This window comes from Pseudochaenichthys georgianus, chromosome 3, assembly GCF_902827115.2.
Source record: "Pseudochaenichthys georgianus chromosome 3, fPseGeo1.2, whole genome shotgun sequence".
NCBI lineage: Eukaryota > Metazoa > Chordata > Actinopteri > Perciformes > Channichthyidae > Pseudochaenichthys > Pseudochaenichthys georgianus.
The window spans coordinates 52,252,436-52,276,383 of record NC_047505.1 but is presented as its reverse complement, the minus strand read 5'-3'; the positions used below and the strand labels follow the sequence as shown (position 1 = coordinate 52,276,383).

Sequence of the window (23,948 nt, the reverse complement as noted above, 5' to 3'; positions counted from 1 at the left end):
CTCAAAGCTCTTATTGTTATTATACGATAATTACTTTCAATAAAAGTACTTTTATGATGTTTGGTGTAAGTGCAGTTTAGAGAACTCTTAATATCAACCAGGATCAAAACGATGATTCAGAATCCAAGGTTAAATTAACCTGTTAAGCCGAGCCTGTTTTTAAGGTCTCAGGCTCAAAAATGACATTCCCAGAACAAATGACCATATCTTCCCTTCTAAAGGGGTTACATTAATAATCTTTTTTCTCAAAGCAAGGTTACACCTGTGAGTTGGATGTAGAAGTTGTATTTTAAAGTAAATTCAGATTAAACACAGTGAAATTTAAATGATTGTGTCATGCACTACCATGTATCAAGATTAATGCAAAACAAGTGACATTTGACCTTTGTAGAGAGATTTAACAAAAAAAAAACACTTCTGGGGTCATTTGGGTGGATTTGACCTATCTCTGGCCCAACTTGATCTCACCACGACTCCTTAACACCGCATTGTGTGGTGGAGTCACGAACTTTGCTACATTTACGTGTCTGCACCACGCAAACAACGCCAATGTAAAGTGAATGAGGCTGCTTTGTCGTGGTGCACACACGCATTTCTACAACGTCCAGCAGTGAGCTTTTATTCTATAAAGCATTTTTAAAATCTACTTTATAGCTTGTAGTAACTCACGGGAGGCTTCTTTTATTTTATTTGTATTCATAATAATTTTTATTTTTCCTCAGAATGTATTATGGTGCATTAGTTACGATTTTTTTTTCTCAAAAAACTGTGCATTGTGTGTAATACAACTGTGATTTTTATTAAATTAGTTTTTAAGGAAGGCCAGAGCTTCAGCTGTGTCAAATAGATTGTTCCCTTTAGTTAACGTTTTTTAAAAGAGCATTATATTCCGATTTGATCATGTCCCCTAACTAATTTAATAAAAATCACAGTAGGTACGTGTTGTGATGTCTGTGTTTGTTTCCCCTGTCGCGAGTTCGGATCACTCAGTGATGATATATATACCTAAATAATCTGTGGAACCTCAGCTTTAATTGGATATCTTGTATGTGCAGCTATGATAAGTAATAAGGGTATCTTTATCTTGAATTCTGTGCCAACGTGCGTTAGCATTTTTCGCTCAGGGGTCATTTAGATGCTTCTTATGAGACTTGTGTTTTGTTTTGGTATAAATGGTTTGTATCGTCAGTTAGCTGAGAGTATTCCCGTTAATCTGGTATGACACATTAATAGGTTCTTAAATATTAAGATGACCTGAGACACAGTGTCATGAAAAAAAAAAAAAGGTACCCGCCGAGGGGGACCTTGGGGCTTAACAGGTTAACAGTGCATTCAGCATTACATTTAATATGTATGCTGCTTATCTGTTATTACATGATATATACATCTAAAGCAAGTCCAGTTGTCCCAGACTCAGCACTAAAAATGTCCTCCATTTTATGTACTTCTGCTCTCTGATGAACCTTCAGCTACTACAGAGCTGTAGAGTAAACACCTCAAACACATTGACCAATCAGAATTGAATATTAAACTAAGTATGTAATAATTTATTTTGAATCTATTAAAACTGGGTTTATTGTAGACATTTGACTTAGATTTAATTTCAAAGGGTCCACTTCTCACATTGACAAATCTTCACACTCACACACTGTGCATAGAAAACAAGACATACTCCGCTTGCAATACTGTATGATCTTTATTAAAGAGATATATGTGGGTTTATAATTGTATCTGCCCTAATACATGAGACATACATAGAGGAAAATGTATGCAGATGATGCCTGGTGTTGGTCTTATCTCCTGCGTCGACGAGATTTGGTAACTGGGGAAGAGTTCTGCCCGTGGCGCACCACAGAGCAGTCGGTGTCCAGGCAGGCACAGGCCTCGATGTGGGTGTAGCTGTAGCTGATCTCTGTGCTGTCGGAGCAGGAGAGCTGGATCTGCCTCTCAGACGTAGCCACCTCCTGGCAGCAGGAGCAGGTGTGCTGCAGAGCTCGCATTTTGTTGGAATAACTGAGGAGAGAGTGGAACCATGTGTGAAGATAAAGGTGACACAGGAAAAAAAGAAAAAAATACAATAGTATATACGTACTAGGGATGCCAGCGATTATTCGATTATTCGAATATTCGCTACAGTCTCCATAATCGAATATTATTTTTAAAAATCGATTTTATTTATATATATTTTTTATTATTATTTATGTTTTTTTTTTTTTTCTTCTGGCTTAGTTTCAACCAAAATATATACATATATGCTAATAATAGTAATAGTATTAATAATTGTAAATGGTCATTGGTCACACCACCAGTTTTTTTTACTGTAAACTTGGAGGAAGCCTGCGTGCAGAGCAGACTGCTGGTCGAATAATCGATTATTATTCGCCAGGGCTGCCGAATAATCGATTTTGGTCAGTTTCTGGCAACCCTAATACGTACATGTAACATATGTAATGATCAGTGTACTACTCTCAGCTTCATCAAAGGCAATAACAATGATGATGTCATAGCGAAAGTACAAAGCCTGAGATTATTTTTACTACAGTTTTTTTCAGTTGCTAACACATAAAGCACAATTATTTAATGTCACACTCAAAGAGTAAAACCTCGGCTCAAATCTCCAAAACTCTAAACACATGTTCAGCGCTGGAATAAGTTTGCAAAACACTGCTCCTCTGTCTTGGAATAGTCTGCAAATTAAATGGAAACTGAACAATCTGGTGCCACTAAATGTTTTTAAAGCTCGGTTGGATGCTACTCAATCGGAAGCTATTGGTACCTGCTCATGTGGATAATTTTGTAAATGATGCTGGATGATGTCCTTTTGTTGTTCTGTTTATGCTTTTATGTTTCATGTGGAACTACTTGAACAGGTCTCCCTTGGAAAAGAGATCAATGATCTCAATGGGATTTTATCTGTATAAATAAAGGTTTGAAATTAAATGAAATGACACGGTTCTCTGAGAAAAAAAATCTGACAAATTCTTTGTTTGCATTTTTTTTCCCTATTTCCTCAAAGTTTCCTTTTACTTTACTTTGATTTGAGTCATCATTTTTGTTTACACAACCGTATCTCTGTGGTGTGCTTGAATGTTGCACCAAAAAAACAAATGATGGTGTTTCTGCACATATTTCTGTTGACCCGAACAATCTTTATAGGCTCCATCAAAGATGAGTGTGCTTTAGATTGAGCACCACGGCGTGTAGTTGGTGGGAAAAAGAGTCTTGAACTATAAAACAAGTGTTTACCAAAGTTTGGTTTTGGCAAGCGTTCGCGTAGTTTTGAGTGCAGTGCAGCGGGTCCTTTTGCAAGATATATGACGTGTTTTTCACTTTGGGAGTGTGGTTTTCTGAATTGTGTTTCGTGTTCTGAGAAACTAAGTTTCCAAAAAATGAGTTTCAGCAATTGAAAAAAAAGTATTATTATGTGCACCCATCCTGGGACAATGGCACGAGGGGGACTTACAAGGTGAAGGTTCCACATGCTCCGGCGCAGGACGTGACATTAACGACCTCTTTGGAGTGGCAGCCTTGGCTCTCCACGGTCCTAGCAGTGCTGCCCACACTGCAGGGCTGACCTCTGTGAATACCTGAGGCAGGACAGAGGAGGGATGAGATATTTCTACCTGACCTCGTTTACACATTCATAGCAGCTGTACACCCTGGAGGCTACTTCTCCTGCTTTGATGGCAGCAGGTCATGGTTGGAAAGTATTTTCTTTTAGTAAGAACATGAGTACTTATGTGAGCTCCTAGCTGTCATGTAACTGCCCTGGATCAATACCAACACTAGTTGTTGAACGGCCTGCTGATCACAATGCTTCTGGATGGTTAATTAATAAGTTGACATCAATGTGAAGCAGAGAGAGAGGAGAGCCGGCTCCGTAGTGTGCAGGTTCATGAAAGCAATACATACAGGTGTGGCAGCATCCGTCTGGAGCGACGGTCTCAGTTCCCTGCAGGAGACACACAATCAGATCAGTATACTGCTGCTTCTCATAGTGTATGTGTGTGTGTGTGTGTGTGTGTGTGTGTGTGTGTGTGTGTGTGTGTGCGTGCGTGCGTGCGTGCGTGCGTGCGTGCGTGCGTGCGTGCGTGCGTGCGTGCGTGTGTGTGTGTGTGTGTGGAAGTTACCGGTATGCATTCCGCTGGGTCGTAGGCAGGACACACGGTCTTGGCCTCAACAGTAATGAAGTGATTAGCAATCTTCACACACTCAAACTTCACACAGGGGTTCCAAGCAAGACTCCAAACGGTTCCAGGCTGAAGAATCAAATCAAAGAATTGCATGTTTTGTAACACAGTCTCTCAAAGAGTGCTTCATCAGAGTCATCTGATCTTAATATGTGGGATGTGGCATCAACCAAAGCAAACAAAAACTGAATGTTGATGACGTCACATAATCATCACATCTAACCTCTGTCACTCTCTCTCTCCAAACCAACAGTGCATGCACACACACACATATACGAACCTTTAATGCGTGTGTGGAGTTGGGCAACGCGACAACGCAGCCGACCTGGACACACTGTCCGCAGCACAGAGTATGGCTGACCTGGTACTCATAGCCCTGCACGGAAACACACAGACTCATTTAGCACAGTACAACAATTAACTTAATAAAAGCTGCTGGAGATCTGATATTAACATCTGAACATGTGCAATTTGGCTTGACATTAGTAGTCTGTTTGGTTTACAGTATTATTTAATTTTTAATAAGTTGTATTAAATATTTACAGTGGCAGTAAAGATAACAACTAAATACAGATGGGCGAACACAGAACACTTCACCTCTTGTCTACGTGTGGCTGGTGTGAAGACAAACGTGTGTCCCAGCAGAAGTAATGCAAATGGCCGATAACTGGATTCACTGTGTACTAAATAGATGGTTTTAAATTAAATGTGGAAGTGTTCTGTTTTCTTTTGCTTGTCCCATATGTTATGATTGAACCTACAATCAAAGCAGAACAGAAAAGTCCACTGAGAGCTCAGTTTTTATGGGCATTAAAGTGGATTCAAAAATGACTTGCTTGCTTGCCTTTCCCTTTGACAAAAGAAGATGAATGTTTCTTGGATAGAATGTGATTAATTATCATAATTAATGTCACAAAGAACCTAGGTAGCATGCACTTAAAAACAAATATGTATGAGGGAGCAATGTGGGACAAATAAAGGACTTCTGGTTCGGATGGACGGCTGCTGATCCAAGAGGGCACCGGATTCCATCACCCCAACATAACGTTTACCAAAACTATACGTTAGTTAAGGAAACACATAACTGTATGGTCTGGCAAGTACACAGCCTACCAGCAAACACTGTGCATGGCTAAAAACATGTCAACAATTGATTGGATGTTGAAAATCTTACCACAGGGCAGTGTGTGTCACATTGTAATGGCTGACATTCTATGATGTTCTGGAGGCTGCTGGCATTTATCCGGGGACTGCACAGGCACTTCTCACATGACTTCATGGGCACTGAGTCTCCAACCTGGGTAGACAGCGGGAGCCGTCAGCAAGAAGACATGTCCTCTCGTATGCAGTCCTCAGTAATACACATACAGTATAGTTATACGTTCATACCTCCGAGTTCATTACTGTGTTTGTGTTTTATACATGTAACTGGAAAAGTGGCAACAAACATATGTTCACAATTGACCTCTGTATCGATGGATAGAGGACTCAAACATGAACCAGCCCCTCGTTGATATGTTATGGCTTATGTATTCAATGTTGAATACAAATGCTACAAATGTCCTAAAGCCTTTAGTCTACCTATCTAATTTTTTTCTTTTTTGGACGGACACAATAATTTAAATGTCACTGTGTTCAATCTGAATTTACTTTAAATGCTACAGATGCAAGATTAATAGATTATCCAAATGTCCAGTGGCTTTCTATGTATTTGGTTTCAACAGATCGAGTGCACATGTGTTTAGAAATAATGCACAATTTTGTTATGTAATATACTGTAAATACTGGAACATGCAAATAAACATGTTCCTGGATTCATTGGCTGATCCTGAGACACAGCCAGTCCCACCTAGATGTGTCTGAATGCTGCATACTTTTATTATTTTTGCAATTGTTTAAAGCTAAACATCAGGCAGTACAGCAACAACCACCATACGTGTCCCACACTACTACTACTTAGTAGGTCTAAACATGTTCTTGATGACATATGGCTATAGCAAGATGACACAGTCACTATGTTTTAAACGAAGCCGTCTTGTAATCCTTGATGATGATGTATTATATTCCAATCAGATTATACTAACATGTGTATAGTAGTATAGTACCTCTTTTCCCTCGCTTACCAGTCAGTCTGAGCTGTGTCATACCTGTTTGTATGCTTTCACTGTCTGTCCATGGCCTTTATGTGCCTTGTATTTATTCTTATGTGTGCTTTTTTTATCTATTCGTGTAATATTATATTTTATTATAATGTTATGTTCATTGTGAAGCGCTTTGGCAAACCCTCTGTTTTTAAACTGTGCTATATAAATAAAGTGGATTGGATTGGATGTGGGATCTCACCTGATATTGAAGGTGGTTGAAAACACACACACCCGGAATGGGCTCTGTGAAGGAAACATACCAATTCAATTCAGATTTAGTCTGATGTAAAAATCCTAGAGAAAATCAACCTGGTTATTTAGTGAAAGGATGGACCGGCATGGCACACTCACCGCAGGAGTGGTTCGAGTAGCAGACTCCCACAGTGGTGTGGAGAGTGTAACCCACAGGACAGGACGGCACGGCCCCAGAGCACTGCTTCACATCACACTCTGTTTACACACAAGACAAGAACATAAGATCCATCTTTACGCTATACATTAAAACCATCCTTATCCTAATCAGAACAGGCACGAAAACACCATGGTTTGGTCATTGTTGGTCCTCCATTACAATTAACAAACGTACAATTCTCTAGGTCAGGGGTGTCAAACTCAAGGCCCGGGGGCCACATCCGGCCCTCGACTTCATGTTATGTGGCCCGCAAGAGCTTGCAAAGAATATCATATGTTTATTACATGGTTGAATGCCGCTTTACAGAAGCACATTGCACATAAACTACATGTCCCACAATGCATCTCATTCTATGACTGCACACTGAAGAGACTTGCCCCAGACTTCTGTTTTCAGACGTAGTTAATTATGAAGTTATTACCCTATCCCATAATAATCCAATGCAGAGGCAATAATGTAATATAATACATTATTTTATATATATTAAATATTTATGTATATATATTTATATATTGTCTTAAAGTTTTGCACTGGCTTTTAATACTAGTTGACCATAACATTTTGATATTTGTATGTGTTTCTATATATTTCTAGTTATTGTGCTTTTTATCTTGTTTTTAATTATCGTTTTATTATTTTACTCCCATTGTGTTATTTTATATGTGTTCCCTGTACAGCACTTTGGTCAACTGAGGTGGTTTTAAATGTGCAATATGAATAAATAAAGATTGAGATTGAAAGTTACAACCGGTCCTTTGACCATGAGTTGTTATCTCACTTTGAACATGGCTTCCTGCAAACATACATGATCTCGTGAAACCTTAGTTCATCCTGACTCCAGCTCCTTTGGAACAACCACTGCATACATTCTGGAAGCATCAGATGTTTTGTTTTATTCACCAATGACTTCTTACAACCACCATATGTTGGATCTGTCTGACGTGGTTCCTGCACAGAGCCCTGGCTGCCTCCCTCACTCACCTGATAGGCCATCCTTGGGTTCAACTCAAAAGGGACACACACAACGTGAATAAACGTCTTGCTGCTCACGTACCACACTTATCCTCTCGACAGCAGCCAACAGTATTAGTGACTTTAACCTGACCCGGCTCCTCGCAGCTGACGGGTGGCGGTGCTGGACAGGACACGTTACGGCACGTGACCTGCAGTGTGTCCTCTTCACAGATACACGCCTTACAGCCTTCTGTCCACGTGGAATTGGCCTGAGGACACAATGTTAAGGTAAGTGTGGCAGGAGGCATAGTAGTATCAAAGGGTTAAGATAAAGGGTCTGGCATTGTTGAAAACACATTTACCTCTTTCCATTTTCCATTTGCCAGTCGGCATTTTTCTGTTAGGAGGGAAGTAGAATGAATAAAGTCATTTACAATAATGTGTGGTTTGGCCAGGCAGCCTCAGGAGATAAGGATAGTAAAAACTGAGTGTGTTAAAAATCCTCCTATATTTCCGAACCTTATGTTCAAACTTCATATTCCAAATGATGATTAACCATTCAAACGTAACCCTTTGCCTACGCAGGTTGCTTTCAGTTGGCATGCTCCGTATTTAAATTGGCTAAGATCTAATATCACAGCTTTACTGCTCGTCTACCTTCACTTTAAGTCGAATATGGTGGTTTGCATAAACCAAAAGCGGTTAAGCAAAAACCTGTATATGTGTGCAGGTTATTAATTATAGGGAAAAGTTGGCAGTTCTGTGATACAGTGGAGAATGAAAGACATTTTTAATACATTTCAGAATACCTTTAGAATGTCAGCGACCGTACGGCAAAGTAATGGTAAAATACTTTAAGGTGAAAGATAAGGATAATACATTCAGGTGGTGTCAGATCAGGAACAAACCTGGCAGAAGGGCCTTAAAGTTCCCTTACATCCTAATTGTTCTACAGCACACAAACTGTTACAAAAACAGTCCATTAATGAATGCGAGATTGCCTTTACTGCTGTTGCCATGGAGAAGTGCCATCTTACCACAGGTAGGAACACATTCATCAGAGGCGGAGGAGAGGAGGATGGTGCCACTGGGGCAGAAGCAACCCTCCATCTCAACATTATCCATCGCCCTGAACTCATTGACAGTACTGATGAACTTCTGGTTGTACCTACAGAAACAACAACATATTGTGTGAGAGCCAGTATGTGAGTCAAAGCATAAATGAATGTTGATGGATTGACTATGAGAGTTGGTGTACCAGGAATCACAGGTAGACTCCACCGGAGGGCCACAGGGCTGATACGTTTTGGGACGTGGACATGTATATACTATAAGAGACAAAGACAGAATAAACATCATGCTTTTGTAAGTTGAGGTCATTGCTGTGATATTGTTATAGTGCCTGTGTAACATCATCTGGTTGCATACCACAGAGTCCTTCGGTGGAATTCCTCCAGTCGATGCATACTCCAGCGAAAGCACAGACTTCAGCGTAGGCTTTTAAGCTGATGCAGCCCACGTGATTAATGTGGATGTGACACACGTCAAACTCACAGGCCGCAACAAAAGGACGGTAGTCAACGACCTTGTGGCAAGCTTCAAATACACTGGGGAGTATGAGATGTATTGTCAGAATGGACACAAGCTGAATACATCGTTACACATCAAGACATGCAAATCAATAAACCAGTATGTGTGTTGTCTCATAAGAGCTTTTAAAGAGAGGACACATGAACTATTGCTGGCTTTTTGTCATTAAGACAGAAGAGTCCGTTATCAGAGTAACGCGTTACTGTAATAATATTACTTTGTCGGTAACGGAGTAGTGTAACACGCTACTTTTATAATTCAGTAATCACACTTCAGTTACTAACATCGCCCCGACACGCGTTACTTCGTTACTTTCTAAAATCAGTCATAATCAAACCTCAACAAACACCTGCAAAGAACACATGCTAAGGTGAAGCTAACGCACATAGCTGTTGTTTATTTATATCACACACACACACACACACACACACACGTAGTTCTTCTTCTCTGTTTTCCGGTTGTTGCCTGTTTTGAATGACGAATACACACTACCGCCGCCTGCTGGTAAGGAGAGTTATTGCCACTAACGCATGCACAGTTCGTACGTGCTCGGCTGAAGTCTTTGCGGTGTGCTCCAGTCTGGCTCCAGTGCAACACATGGCCAACACGCAGGAGAACACGCTGACGCAACAGCGTGAGCAGAGATAGACTGCGCAAAATATACAGATAGCAGGAGACAGAGGACAGCCACGGTCAGATAGCAGGAGACAGAGGACAGCCACGGTCAGATAGCAGGAGACAGAGGACAGCCACGGTCAGATAGGAAAACATTCAGGATCTGGATCAGTCTTCAATGGAAACTGAACTAAAGAGAACATTTGAAACTTTAGCAGTCTGCGTGATCTGCCTGCAGGGAGGGGCGGGCCGGCCCTGCGACTAAAGTAACGAGTAAAGTAACGAATTACTTTATGTAGAGAGTAACGAAGTAGTGTAATATATTACTTTTTTTAAAGTAATATGTAATATATTACTTTTTTTTAGTAACGACCCCATCTCTGTCAGTTATATCAGTGTTCTTTCAGTGCTCCCTTTCCGGTAGTGTGTGCTATAGGTTTTAGTGCTTGTGGTCTGCAAAGGCTAAAATCCCTGTGTAAAATATATATAAAGATTATAATTACCTACAATAAGTGAAAGAATTTGTAAATTCTCAAAATCATCAGCTGAAATGTATTATTAAAACTAAGCATTGTTAAACCTGATGTTACTGTCGATTGGAGTTATAGATGACATGTTTTCCTATGTTCCGCCTACCTGCTCTCGATGATCTCACAGATGCTTGTGTTGCAGGTATCGGGCGTAGGAGTCGTGGTTGGTGTGGGAGGAGGTTGTTTACAGCTGCTGTCAGTATGCCACTCGTGTGCCATATTAGGACATGAAGCATCTATTTTGCCACTGGGCAACATGCAGTCATCTGTCCGGTTGTTGTCACATGTGCCTGGAGAAACCCTCATCATTAGCAATCACACTGATGGCAGAATGTGTCGAATAGGTACGATAGATGTAGATTGTAAGTATTAACTTCACAAAATATTCAACCTCTGTAGATATGAAGCATCATCGACTGCTTTCCAAAGTCTACATACATTGAGATGCGTTTTAGTTAAACTGCAGGACTTACCACACTGCCCCCAGGTGTTGTTGCCAAATTTACTATAGGGCAGGGTGATGCTGAATATGAGCCCTGAGAAGGTGATCTTGGCACTGATTTTAGGGATTACAAGCACTGTATCAATACCAGTGGTGGTTATACGGAAGTCCCCGTTCTGGTACGCAGGACTTACATGCCAGTCGTTGACGGAAATCTAAAACAAAAAGCAGAAATTACAATTTGTAAGGGTCAATGCATTTTGATAATTATACAAATAAGGATCAAATCAGTTCTGTAAGGTTCACACAGTGGGTTGCAGTTGCGATAAAGGGAACACAAAAGGGTTGAAGCTAAGATAATCACTAGTTTACATTTAAATGAAGAAAGTTAAAGGTGGGGAATGTAATTTTGGAGAAACCAGCTCGAGTGCGCTATAATTTGAAAGTACACAACCGGAAAAAATCTGCCTCTTCCTTCAGACTTCCTCACAGAGCCCCTCCCCTCCGGCTCACATGACCAATGAGGGCACGAGATAAGTTTGTGCACAGATGGAAGGCTGACAGGCAGGTAGGCCATCCAGTCATTTTAGCCGGGCCGGATGATTGGTCGGGCTTTTTCCACAGATGAAATTATGTCATGTATTTTTTGTCAAAGCATTTAATATATCCATTGCTATCGGGATGTTAAGAGCATTCCATCAAATATAAAATAAATGACATACCCCACCTTTAATAGTTGCTTTGAATTACCTGATTTTTAAATGTGCTATTTATTTCCTTTTGTGTTATAAAGATCTTGTAGCTTTGGTAGAAGACTGTGATGGACTGAGGACAGGACAAGCTGTCAGCTGCTCCACAGAAGTCGTCGTCAATCATAACACTGAAGTTATACGTGGGTGAGATCTCTTTCACCAGCCAGTAGGAACAGTTGCCTTGCAAACCATAGTAGGTGCCATCGAACGTGACATAGTGGGGATCTCCCCACCCGTAGCAGATACCTTCACACACAAAATATATATTTCAGTTTTTTTATGACATTTCACGCAACTGTTGAAACAATAGAATATAGAGAAAGAAAAGAAGATAAAAGATTGTTTTAGGTAAAATGCTTTTACATGTTCAACCTTAGGATTTTTCAACAAGCAACATTTTAGCAGGTCAGACTTACATTGACATTCATAGTGGGAGCAGCATCCATCATCATCCAGCACTTTAATTGCAGCAAAGTTATTTGCACAGACGACAGGCTTTTGAGCAGGGCACGGCCTGTGGTCCAGGGAAACGTTGCCATTTAGACACGTTTTCTGAGTACAGTTACTCACGAACCAACTTTCACCATTCTGTGAGGATAATTAAAGATTGAAAAATAGAGATGAGTGGTTTTAATGCATTCATAACAATCAAAGGATTTAACACCTGGTTCCATTCCTCAGCCGATTAAATGACTGCCATCAGTGGTCTTCAGCTTTATAAACGCAGGTCAGAAGGGGCCTGCTAAACCAACTAGAAGGTCATGTTTCAGCACGTGTTTTCACCAAAGGATTGAATAAAATAACACGTATAGCAACAGTAGCAGTTATGCCAGGAGCAGAGGCTACAGTCAGTTGCATAGTATATCAGCTAGAAAACTCCATACGGGAGGGATGGGACACAACACAAAGGATGTTGACTTTGTTATTTAAACTAAAATCACATTTTCTTCCTAAACTTAACCAAGTAGTTGTGCTGACTAAACCTAAATAATGTGTCAGTAAAGTAGGTATAACAATTAATAATGCACATTTCATTATCTGACAACAGTTTGTGGGTTGAACAATTGCGTATACAGAAAAAAACATTTGTATGGAATATAAATCAAGAATTACCTGTTTTGGACCGTCTACTGTTAAACAAACCACAGGATGTGGAGGTGGAGGATGTATATGACATGGCTGTCCTGTGGTTGCTACATGACAGCTCTTATCGCAGTACCCTGTGTAGCAGTAGCCATCATTGTCTGTCTCATTGTATACTATGGAGCCTGAAAATGAGACACAGCAGGTTTGTGAAAAGGCGTCTATCACGTATCACATAATGTTATATCCAGAGTTCAGAGGGTTACCCTCAATCTATATTCTCTTAAAATGATTAGTTAAATGTTAAACAAGTTTAATTAATACACTTATTTAAGTATCACAATATAAAAGTGATGTACCTGATTACTTTCAGTTACTTTTGGATTACCTCAATATGAAATGCAATGCCATCACCATGGAAACACTAAGATGGCTTTTACTTTAGCGTATTATGTAGACAAACAAAACAATATCAACTTAGAAAAGAAGAAACCAAATGATTCCGTATATAAAATATACTACAGATCCTACAGAATACTATAGTTTAATTCAAATCAAACACGGTATTGTTGTTTAATAAATCAGATTTCAACCCACCGCATTTAAAAAAGAATAAAAAGAGATTTCGAAAAGAGAGACTAAATGAAAAGATAAAATAAGATTCAGTCTTCCTATGATCTAATTATCTTATTTTCAAATGTATTGTTACATTGCAATCCTGCTAGTAATCTCCATTATTTTTATGTAAATATAATTGAATACAGTTACTTTTTTTTATCCTCTATTCAAGTCTTTCATGTAATAAACAAACTGCTATACAGTCTGTCTAAGACATTTGGAAAATAGGATTGTAAATGCCCAGCTCTGACAACATTTATCAAAATGCAACTGTGCCTTTGAGCGGACGCACAACTAGCTAGCATGCTAACATACATATGATCCATATTTATTATCGTTTTTAAGACGTTCTGTTTTCCCTAATTTTGTTGTACCAATGTCACTGGAGTTTGTTTGAGCAACAACAATGAACCTGCATGTTTGGTTTATTGTTCTATACAAATGTAGTATAGGATTGTTTGGTACATGCTAAGTGTACCATTTAAGTGGAGAAATGGGTTTCGAACAAATATCATATGTAGTATAGGCCTTTATTTTATATTTGTGTTTTTTTGTGATATCACACTGGTGTCTTCTATTGATATGACCCGTTTTCAAGATAAATCCGTTATTATGAACAGTACTTACCAGCAGGAAACTTTGTACCATTATGAAAACATTGGCACTGTGGTAACGGAGTAATTGGTTGATTGGTTCCTTGTGTATGTACAATTATCGTAGTGGAAGGAGTTGATGGCGTTGTAGTTGGTACTGTGGTGGAAGGAGTTGAGGGTGTTGTAGTCGTTACAGTGGTGGAAGTAGTTGAGGGTGTTGCAGTTGTTACAGTGGTGGAAGGCGTTGAGGGTGTTGTAGTTGGTACTGTGGTGGAAGGCGTTGAGGGTGTTGTAGTTGTTACTGTGGTGGAAGGCGTTGAGGGTTTTGCAGTTGTTACTGTGGTGGAAGGAGTTGAGGGTGTTGCAGTTGGTACTGTGGTGGAAGGCGTTGAGGGTGTTGTAGTTGTTACTGTGGTGGAAGGCGTTGAGGGTTTTGCAGTTGTTACTGTGGTGGAAGGCATTGAGGGTGTTGTAGTTGTTACTGTGGTGGAAGGCGTTGAGGGTGTTGTAGTCGTTACTGTGGTGGAAGGCGTTGAGGGTTTTGCAGTTGTTACTGTGGTGGAAGGCATTGAGGGTGTTGTAGTTGTTACTGTGGTGGAAGGCGTTGAGGGTGTTGCAGTTGTTACTGTGGTGGAAGGCGTTGAGGGTGTTGTAGTTATTACTGTTGTGGAAGGCGTTGAGGGTGTTGTAGTTGTTACTGTGGTGGAAGGCGTTGAGGGTGTTGTAGTCGTTACTGTGGTGGAAGGCGTTGAGGGTGTTGCAGTTGTTACTGTGGTGGAAGGCGTTGAGGGTGTTGTAGTCGTTACTGTGGTGGAAGGCGTTAACGGTGTTGCAGATGTTACTGTGGTGGAAGGAGTTGAGGGTGTTGCAGATGTTACTGTGGTGGAAGGCGTTGAGGGTGTTGCAGTTGGTACTGTGGTGGAAGGCGTTGAGGGTGTTGTAGTTGTTACTGTGGTGGAAGGCGTTGAGGGTGTTGTAGTTGTTACTGTGGTGGAAGGCGTTGAGGGTGTTGCAGTTGGTACTGTGGTGGAAGGAGTTGAGGGTGTTGTAGTTGGTACTGTGGTGGAAGGCGTTGAGGGTGTTGTAGTCGTTACTGTGGTGGAAGGCGTTGAGGGTGTTGTAGTCGTTACTGTGGTGGAAGGCGTTGAGGGTGTTGCAGTTGTAACTGTGGTGGAAGTAGTTGAGGGTGTTGCAGTTGTTACTGTGGTGGAAGGCGTTGAGGGTGTTGTAGTTGGTACTGTGGTGGAAGGAGTTGAGGGTGTTGTAGTTGTTACTGTGGTGGAAGGCGTTGAGGGTGTTGCAGATGTTACTGTGGTGGAAGGCGTTGAGGGTGTTGCAGTTGGTACTGTGGTGGAAGGCGTTGAGGGTGTTGTAGTTGTTACTGTGGTGGAAGGCGTTGAGGGTGTTGTAGTTGTTACTGTGGTGGAAGGCGTTGAGGGTGTTGTAGTTGTTACTGTGGTGGAAGGCGTTGAGGGTGTTGCAGTTGGTACTGTGGTGGAAGGCGTTGAGGGTGTTGTAGTTGTTACTGTGGTGGAAGGCGTTGAGGGTGTTGTAGTTGTTACTGTGGTGGAAGGCGTTGAGGGTGTTGTAGTTGTTACTGTGGTGGAAGGCGTTGAGGGTGTTGCAGTTGGTACTGTGGTGGAAGGCGTTGAGGGTGTTGCAGATGTTACTGTGGTGGAAGGCGTTGAGGGTGTTGCAGTTGGTACTGTGGTGGAAGGAGTTGAGGGTGTTGCAGTTGTTACTGTGGTGGAAGGCGTTGAGGGTGTTGTAGTTGTTACTGTGGTGGAAGGCGTTGAGGGTGTTGTAGTTGTTACTGTGGTGGAAGGCGTTGAGGGTGTTGTAGTTGTTACTGTGGTGGAAGGCGTTGAGGGTGTTGCAGTTGGTACTGTGGTGGAAGGCGTTGAGGGTGTTGCAGATGTTACTGTGGTGGAAGGCGTTGAGGGTGTTGCAGTTGGTACTGTGGTGGAAGGAGTTGAGGGTGTTGCAGATGTTACTGTGGTGGAAGGCGTTGAGGGTGTTGCAGTTGGTACTGTGGTGGAAGGCGTTGAGGGTGTTGTAGTTGTTACTGTGGTGGAAGGCGTTGAGGGTGTTGTAGTTGTTACTGTGGTGGAAGGCGTTGAGGGTGTTGCAGTTGGTACTGTGGTGGAAGGAATTGAGGGTGTTGTAGTTGGTACTGTGGTGGAAGGCGTTGAGGGTGTTGTAGTCGTTACTGTGGTGGAAGGCGTTGAGGGTGTTGTAGTCGTTACTGTGGTGGAAGGCGTTGAGGGTGTTGCAGTTGTAACTGTGGTGGAAGTAGTTGAGGGTGTTGCAGTTGTTACTGTGGTGGAAGGCGTTGAGGGTGTTGTAGTTGGTACTGTGGTGGAAGGAGTTGAGGGTGTTGTAGTTGTTACTGTGGTGGAAGGCGTTGAGGGTGTTGCAGATGTTACTGTGGTGGAAGGCGTTGAGGGTGTTGCAGTTGGTACTGTGGTGGAAGGCGTTGAGGGTGTTGTAGTTGTTACTGTGGTGGAAGGCGTTGAGGGTGTTGTAGTTGTTACTGTGGTGGAAGGCGTTGAGGGTGTTGTAGTTGTTACTGTGGTGGAAGGCGTTGAGGGTGTTGCAGTTGGTACTGTGGTGGAAGGCGTTGAGGGTGTTGTAGTTGTTACTGTGGTGGAAGGCGTTGAGGGTGTTGTAGTTGTTACTGTGGTGGAAGGCGTTGAGGGTGTTGTAGTTGTTACTGTGGTGGAAGGCGTTGAGGGTGTTGCAGTTGGTACTGTGATGGAAGGCGTTGAGGGTGTTGCAGATGTTACTGTGGTGGAAGGCGTTGAGGGTGTTGCAGTTGGTACTGTGGTGGAAGGAGTTGAGGGTGTTGCAGTTGTTACTGTGGTGGAAGGCGTTGAGGGTGTTGTAGTTGTTACTGTGGTGGAAGGCGTTGAGGGTGTTGTAGTTGTTACTGTGGTGGAAGGCGTTGAGGGTGTTGTAGTTGTTACTGTGGTGGAAGGCGTTGAGGGTGTTGCAGTTGGTACTGTGGTGGAAGGCGTTGAGGGTGTTGCAGATGTTACTGTGGTGGAAGGCGTTGAGGGTGTTGCAGTTGGTACTGTGGTGGAAGGAGTTGAGGGTGTTGTAGTTGTTACTGTGGTGGAAGGCGTTGAGGGTGTTGCAGTTGGTACTGTGGTGGAAGGCGTTGAGGGTGTTGTAGTTGTTACTGTGGTGGAAGGCGTTAACGGTGTTGCAGATGTTACTGTGGTGGAAGGAGTTGAGGGTGTTGCAGATGTTACTGTGGTGGAAGGCGTTGAGGGTGTTGCAGTTGGTACTGTGGTGGAAGGCGTTGAGGGTGTTGTAGTTGTTACTGTGGTGGAAGGCGTTAACGGTGTTGCAGATGTTACTGTGGTGGAAGGAGTTGAGGGTGTTGCAGATGTTACTGTGGTGGAAGGCGTTGAGGGTGTTGCAGTTGGTACTGTGGTGGAAGGCGTTGAGGGTGTTGTAGTTGTTACTGTGGTGGAAGGCGTTGAGGGTGTTGTAGTTGTTACTGTGGTGGAAGGCGTTGAGGGTGTTGCAGTTGGTACTGTGGTGGAAGGAGTTGAGGGTGTTGTAGTTGGTACTGTGGTGGAAGGCGTTGAGGGTGTTGTAGTCGTTACTGTGGTGGAAGGCGTTGAGGGTGTTGTAGTCGTTACTGTGGTGGAAGGCGTTGTGGGTGTTGCAGTTGTAACTGTGGTGGAAGTAGTTGAGGGTGTTGCAGTTGTTACTGTGGTGGAAGGCGTTGAGGGTGTTGTAGTTGGTACTGTGGTGGAAGGAGTTGAGGGTGTTGTAGTTGTTACTGTGGTGGAAGGCGTTGAGGGTGTTGCAGATGTTACTGTGGTGGAAGGCGTTGAGGGTGTTGCAGTTGGTACTGTGGTGGAAGGCGTTGAGGGTGTTGTAGTTGTTACTGTGGTGGAAGGCGTTGAGGGTGTTGCAGTTGTTACTGTGGTGGAAGGCGTTGAGGGTGTTGTAGTTGTTACTGTGGTGGAAGGCGTTGAGGGTGTTGTAGTTGTTACTGTGGTGGAAGGCGTTGAGGGTGTTGTAGTTGTTACTGTGGTGGAAGGCGTTGAGGGTGTTGCAGTTGTTACTGTGGTGGAAGGAGTTGAGGGTGTTGCAGTTGTTACTGTGGTAGAAGGAGTTGAGGGTGTTGCAGTTGTTACTGTGGTGGAAGGAGTTGAGGGTGTTGTAGTTGTAACTGTGGTGGAAGGAGTTGAGGGTGTTGCAGATGTTACTGTGGTGGAAGGCGTTGACGGTGTAATTGGTACTGTAGTGGAAGGTGTTTGACAGTCACAGCATTTCAATCTAATCTCATAATCAAAACAATGGTGCATAAGCCCTTGTTGTGTGTTGTTGCAGATGAAACCAACATCTTTGTTGCAAGTCACAGTTTGTCCTATCTCTGACAGGGGATGACCAGGGTGAAGAACGGATCTACACTGGACTTCTTCAGGAGCTAAGCATATATGATAACCAGCAGAGATTATATTATGGATTGATTCATCATCTCCACCATTGGGGCCTGATGTGGGTTTGCCAAGGTTGATCCATTCTGACCAGCCACATGTCATATCATGTCCACCAGGACAAAGTGCAGTTGTCATTGTCTGAGGTGTTGTTGTTTCGGTTGTGGTAGAAGGTGTACTAGTTGTTGTACTCAAAGGTGTTAAGGCTGTAACTGTTGTTGATGGAGTTAACGGTGTTGCAGATGTTACTGTGGTGGAAGGAGTTGAGGGTGTTGTAGTTGGTACTGTGGTGGAAGGCGTTGAGGGTGTTGTAGTTGTTACTGTGGTGGAAGGCGTTGAGGGTGTTGTAGTTGGTACTGTGGTGGAAGGCGTTGAGGGTGTTGTAGTCGTTACTGTGGTGGAAGGCGTTGAGGGTGTTGTAGTTGTTACTGTGGTGGAAGGAGTTGAGGGTGTTGCAGTTGTTACTGTGGTGGAAGGCGTTGAGGGTGTTGTAGTTGGTACTGTGGTGGAAGGAGTTGAGGGTGTTGTAGTTGTTACTGTGGTGGAAGGCGTTGAGGGTGTTGTAGTCGTTACTGTGGTGGAAGGCGTTGAGGGTGTTGCAGTTGGTACTGTGGTGGAAGGCGTTGAGGGTGTTGTAGTTGTTACTGTGGTGGAAGGAGTTGAGGGTGTTGCAGTTGGTACTGTGGTGGAAGGCGTTGAGGGTGTTGTAGTTGGTACTGTGGTGGAAGGCGTTGAGGGTGTTGTAGTTGTTACTGTGGTGGAAGGAGTTGAGGGTGTTGCAGTTGGTACTGTGGTGGAAGGCGTTGAGGGTGTTGCAGTTGGTACTGTGGTGGAAGGCGTTGAGGGTGTTGTAGTCGTTACTGTGGTGGAAGGCGTTGAGGGTGTTGTAGTCGTTACTGTGGTGGAAGGAGTTGAGGGTGTTGCAGTTGTTACTGTGGTGGAAGTAGTTGAGGGTGTTGCAGTTGTAACTGTGGTGGAAGGCGTTGAGGGTGTTGTAGTTGGTACTGTGGTGGAAGGCGTTGAGGGTGTTGCAGTTGTTACTGTGGTGGAAGGCGTTGAGGGTGTTGCAGTTGTTACTGTGGTGGAAGTAGTTGAGGGTGTTGTAGTTGGTACTGTGGTGGAAGGCGTTGAGGGTGTTGCAGTTGTTACTGTGGTGGAAGGCGTTGAGGGTGTTGCAGTTGTTACTGTGGTGGAAGGCGTTGAGGGTGTTGTAGTCGTTACTGTGGTGGAAGGAGTTGAGGGTGTTGCAGTTGTTACTGTGGTGGAAGGAGTTGAGGGTGTTGCAGTTGTAACTGTGGTGGAAGGCGTTGAGGGTGTTGCAGATGTTACTGTGGTGGAAGTAGTTGTGAGTGTTGTAGTTGGTACTGTGGTGGAAGGCGTTGAGGGTGTTGCAGTTGTAACTGTGGTGGAAGTAGTTGAGGGTGTTGCAGTTGTAACTGTGGTGGAAGTAGTTGAGGGTGTTGTAGTTGTAACTGTGGTGGAAGGCGTTGAGGGTGTTGCAGTTGTAACTGTGGTGGAAGTAGTTGAGGGTGTTGCAGTTGTTACTGTGGTGGAAGGCGTTGAGGGTGTTGTAGTCGTTACTGTGGTGGAAGGAGTTGAGGGTGTTGTAGTTGGTACTGTGGTGGAAGGCGTTGAGGGTGTTGCAGATGTTACTGTGGTGGAAGTAGTTGAGGGTGTTGTAGTTGGTACTGTGGTGGAAGGCGTTGAGGGTGTTGCAGATGTTACTGTGGTGGAAGTAGTTGAGGGTGTTGTAGTTGGTACTGTGGTGGAAGGCGTTGAGGGTGTTGCAGTTGTTACTGTGGTGGAAGGCGTTGAGGGTGTTGCAGTTGTTACTGTGGTGGAAGGCGTTGAGGGTGTTGTAGTCGTTACTGTGGTGGAAGGAGTTGAGGGTGTTGCAGTTGTTACTGTGGTGGAAGGAGTTGAGGGTGTTGCAGTTGTAACTGTGGTGGAAGGCGTTGAGGGTGTTGCAGATGTTACTGTGGTGGAAGTAGTTGAGGGTGTTGTAGTTGGTACTGTGGTGGAAGGCGTTGAGGGTGTTGCAGTTGTAACTGTGGTGGAAGTAGTTGAGGGTGTTGTAGTTGGTACTGTGGTGGAAGGCGTTGAGGGTGTTGCAGTTGTAACTGTGGTGGAAGTAGTTGAGGGTGTTGCAGTTGTTACTGTGGTGGAAGGCGTTGAGGGTGTTGCAGTTGTTACTGTGGTGGAAGGAGTTGAGGGTGTTGCAGTTGTAACTGTGGTGGAAGGCGTTGAGGGTGTTGCAGATGTTACTGTGGTGGAAGTAGTTGAGGGTGTTGCAGTTGTTACTGTGGTGGAAGGAGTTGAGGGTGTTGCAGTTGTAACTGTGGTGGAAGGCGTTGAGGGTGTTGCAGATGTTACTGTGGTGGAAGTAGTTGAGGGTGTTGTAGTTGGTACTGTGGTGGAAGGCGTTGAGGGTGTTGCAGTTGTTACTGTGGTGGAAGGCGTTGAGGGTGTTGTAGTCGTTACTGTGGTGGAAGGAGTTGAGGGTGTTGCAGTTGTTACTGTGGTGGAAGGAGTTGAGGGTGTTGCAGATGTTACTGTGGTGGAAGTAGTTGAGGGTGTTGTAGTTGTTACTGTGGTGGAAGGCGTTGAGGGTGTTGCAGATGTTACTGTGGTGGAAGTAGTTGAGGGTGTTGTAGTTGGTACTGTGGTGGAAGGCGTTGAGGGTGTTGCAGTTGTTACTGTGGTGGAAGGCGTTGAGGGTGTTGTAGTCGTTACTGTGGTGGAAGGCGTTGAGGGTGTTGCAGTCGTTACTGTGGTGGAAGGAGTTGAGGGTGTTGCAGTCGGTACTGTGGTGGAAGGCGTTGAGGGTGTTGCAGTTGTTACTGTGGTGGAAGGAGTTGAGGGTGTTGCAGTTGTAACTGTTGTGGAAGGCGTTGAGGGTGTTGCAGTCGTTACTGTGGTGGAAGGAGTTGAGGGTGTTGCAGTTGTAACTGTTGTGGAAGGCGTTGAGGGTGTTGCAGTCGTTACTGTGGTGGAAGGAGTTGAGGGTGTTGCAGTCGTTACTGTTGTGGAAGGCGTTGAGGGTGTTGCAGTCGTTACTGTGGTGGAAGGAGTTGAGGGTGTTGCAGTCGTTACTGTTGTGGAAGGCGTTGAGGGTGTTGCAGTCGTTACTGTGGTGGAAGGAGTTGAGGGTGTTGCAGTTGTTACTGTGGTGGAAGTAGTTGAGGGTGTTGTAGTTGTTACTGTGGTGGAAGGCGTTGAGGGTGTTGCAGTTGTTACTGTGGTGGAAGGAGTTGAGGGTGTTGCAGTTGTTACTGTGGTGGAAGGAGTTGAGGGTGTTGCAGTCGTTACTGTGGTGGAAGTAGTTGAGGGTGTTGCAGTTGTTACTGTGGTGGAAGGCGTTGAGGGTGTTGCAGTTGTTACTGTGGTGGAGGGAGTTGAGGGTGTTGTTGTTTCAGTTGTGGTAGAAGGCTTTGTTGTTGGAGTGGTATGCGTTTTCTGTGATGTCGTTGTGAAAGTAATAGTAGTTTGTGGTGTTGTGCTGCATTGAACTGTTCTGCAACATTCTACTCTTATTTCATAATCGAGACATATGGGAGGAAACTGTAAATTGTTCTTACACACAAGTCCTTGTTTATTACATGCCACTTGTTGCCACAATAGGTTAAGGGGAACTTTTGGATATGGCTCAGCACGACATTCCACTGCCACCGGATCCTTGCAGATTTTAAATCCTTTCTGAATGATGTGTTTGATGGTTTCATTGTCCCCACCCCCATTGCCATATTCAGGGTAGTCAGCATTTATCCATTTTGACCATTGGCATAACGTTTCCTGACAAGGTGTTTCTGTAAAATGTTTGGTTGTAAGTGTTATTGGGGGCATTGTGGTTGAGATTGAAGGTGTCATAGAAGGACTAGGCTTTATTGGGCATGCACTATAGTCACAACACAGAACTCTGACTTGGTAGTTGAAGCACAAAGCCAGTGGTCCTGACTGATCTTCATTTCTGCATCTGAGCCCCTTAGACAGATAACATTGCACCACTTGTCCAACACTGTCAATGGAGACATTTGGGAATTTCTCAGCTCTGCATTGGATCTCGCTTGGCTCGGCACATATCTTGTGCCCTGCCTCTCTAATCGTGTCATACGTTTCACTGTCTCCTCCTGGAGTTCCAAGAGTTGGGAAGCTAGTATCATACCATATGGACCATTCACAGGGATTGCATGGGACTGGAACTGTATGGGCATACATCAAAGTGGGCTGGTTATTTAGTATATCTTACACGATACAGCTGAATATGACTTTAATTTTTTAAAAAACGATGTTGCGCGTACCTGGTGTGGTTGTAAAAACAAAGGTGGCTGAAGACTGGCTTGCTGTAAATATGCTTACAGTGGGCATAGGTGTTGATGGTGTTGGTACTGGGCATACATATGACCCCTTGGCAATGGTACCATTTGTCCCACATACTGCTATGAAGCAGTTACCAAGCCCATCTGTTGTGTTGTAGATGGTTTTGCCAGGGTAATATGTTGTATTCAAATATGTGCAAGTACAGGCTGTAAAAAGATAATATGTTTGTTAACATAGTTAATTGAAATATGTATATATTTTTACAACCCTTAATCTCTCCAAACTTTTAGCATACCTTGGGCATCATAAAAGCATTGGATGCTCGTTGAACTGCAGTTACTGCAAGAAGAAAAACAGAACATATTACTGACAATAATATTGTTTTCATTTAATTTGAACCTGCAACGAACCCATACATCCTTGACTGGGACATGTATTATATGCAAGACGTACCATGTATGACAGTTTTCGGTTGTTGGCACTTTGTCAGTATTATTATAGTATCTCCCCTCTTTATCGCGACAGCCACATAGTTCTTTCGAAACACATGTCATAGTATCTTCATCAAAGTATGGCTGAGCAGGAGGACATTTTGGATAGCAACCTAATTAAAAACAAACAAATGGTCATGTTGCAATATTTGCCGATTCATGGGTACAACCAGATTAAATGTTTTTGTTGTACTTTAACCTGGCATTGTGGTGGAACGACAACTTTAAAATAAAGAACTTTAAATCCAGCCAATTTAAAGAGACAATGCGTTCAATCAGAAATCTTCAATGTGTTTTTGGGGTTAGTTCCAGTTATAAAAAAGCTTAACTTACCTTCAAGAGGAGGAATCTGTGGAGCGCAGCTGCCTGATGGATTCCTGCAGGTTTTCATACAAGGAGATCCGCATGGCATGTAGTGCCATTCACATTCTCCAGGGGCATTGTAGTAATCACAGAAGAGAGCTGGAAAATAAATGATACTCTCAGAGAAAGTACTGATGATTTTAAAAGTGTGGCTATACTATTTAAATACTGGCTACAAATAGGTAGACACATAGCATGACCAATACGCCAACTTATTGAGTTAATGCTGAGTCGTTGTATAAATATCCAAAGATAATATTGGTCTCCGAAGTTTTCTCTCATCCTTGACAAGTCCAACCAGTGATCAGAAGTTCAGCCTAATGTCATTGGTCCCATGCTGGCTGCCGATGTGGTATCCAGCTGATTATCTGGTTACCTAGGAAACGCCTTGTCTGAT

At 43.2% G+C, this 23,948-nt stretch overlaps 1 protein-coding gene across 1 annotated transcript in view; it reads right to left on the bottom strand.

The window, feature by feature from the left end:
• Positions 1–1,793: 1,793 nt before the first annotated feature.
• LOC117442864 (mucin-2-like) overlaps positions 1,794–23,948 on the bottom strand; it is a 41,784-nt gene continuing 19,629 nt past the window's right edge. Inside the window, exons 26-49 of the mRNA XM_071202748.1 lie at positions 23,522–23,650; positions 23,151–23,301; positions 22,993–23,036; positions 22,783–22,903; positions 18,560–21,760; positions 15,810–18,181; positions 14,154–15,772; positions 12,046–12,217; positions 11,628–11,875; positions 10,909–11,092; positions 10,542–10,725; positions 9,129–9,307; positions 8,959–9,028; positions 8,738–8,868; positions 8,063–8,097; positions 7,801–7,969; positions 6,686–6,784; positions 6,534–6,577; positions 5,365–5,487; positions 4,471–4,566; positions 4,131–4,259; positions 3,913–3,952; positions 3,464–3,587; positions 1,794–2,013 (exon numbers count right to left, since the gene is read on the bottom strand). Of these exons, the coding sequence (XP_071058849.1) occupies positions 1,794–2,013; positions 3,464–3,587; positions 3,913–3,952; positions 4,131–4,259; positions 4,471–4,566; positions 5,365–5,487; positions 6,534–6,577; positions 6,686–6,784; positions 7,801–7,969; positions 8,063–8,097; positions 8,738–8,868; positions 8,959–9,028; positions 9,129–9,307; positions 10,542–10,725; positions 10,909–11,092; positions 11,628–11,875; positions 12,046–12,217; positions 14,154–15,772; positions 15,810–18,181; positions 18,560–21,760; positions 22,783–22,903; positions 22,993–23,036; positions 23,151–23,301; positions 23,522–23,650 (9,884 nt within the window). The remainder of the gene's footprint in view (positions 2,014–3,463; positions 3,588–3,912; positions 3,953–4,130; positions 4,260–4,470; positions 4,567–5,364; positions 5,488–6,533; positions 6,578–6,685; positions 6,785–7,800; positions 7,970–8,062; positions 8,098–8,737; positions 8,869–8,958; positions 9,029–9,128; positions 9,308–10,541; positions 10,726–10,908; positions 11,093–11,627; positions 11,876–12,045; positions 12,218–14,153; positions 15,773–15,809; positions 18,182–18,559; positions 21,761–22,782; positions 22,904–22,992; positions 23,037–23,150; positions 23,302–23,521; positions 23,651–23,948) is intronic.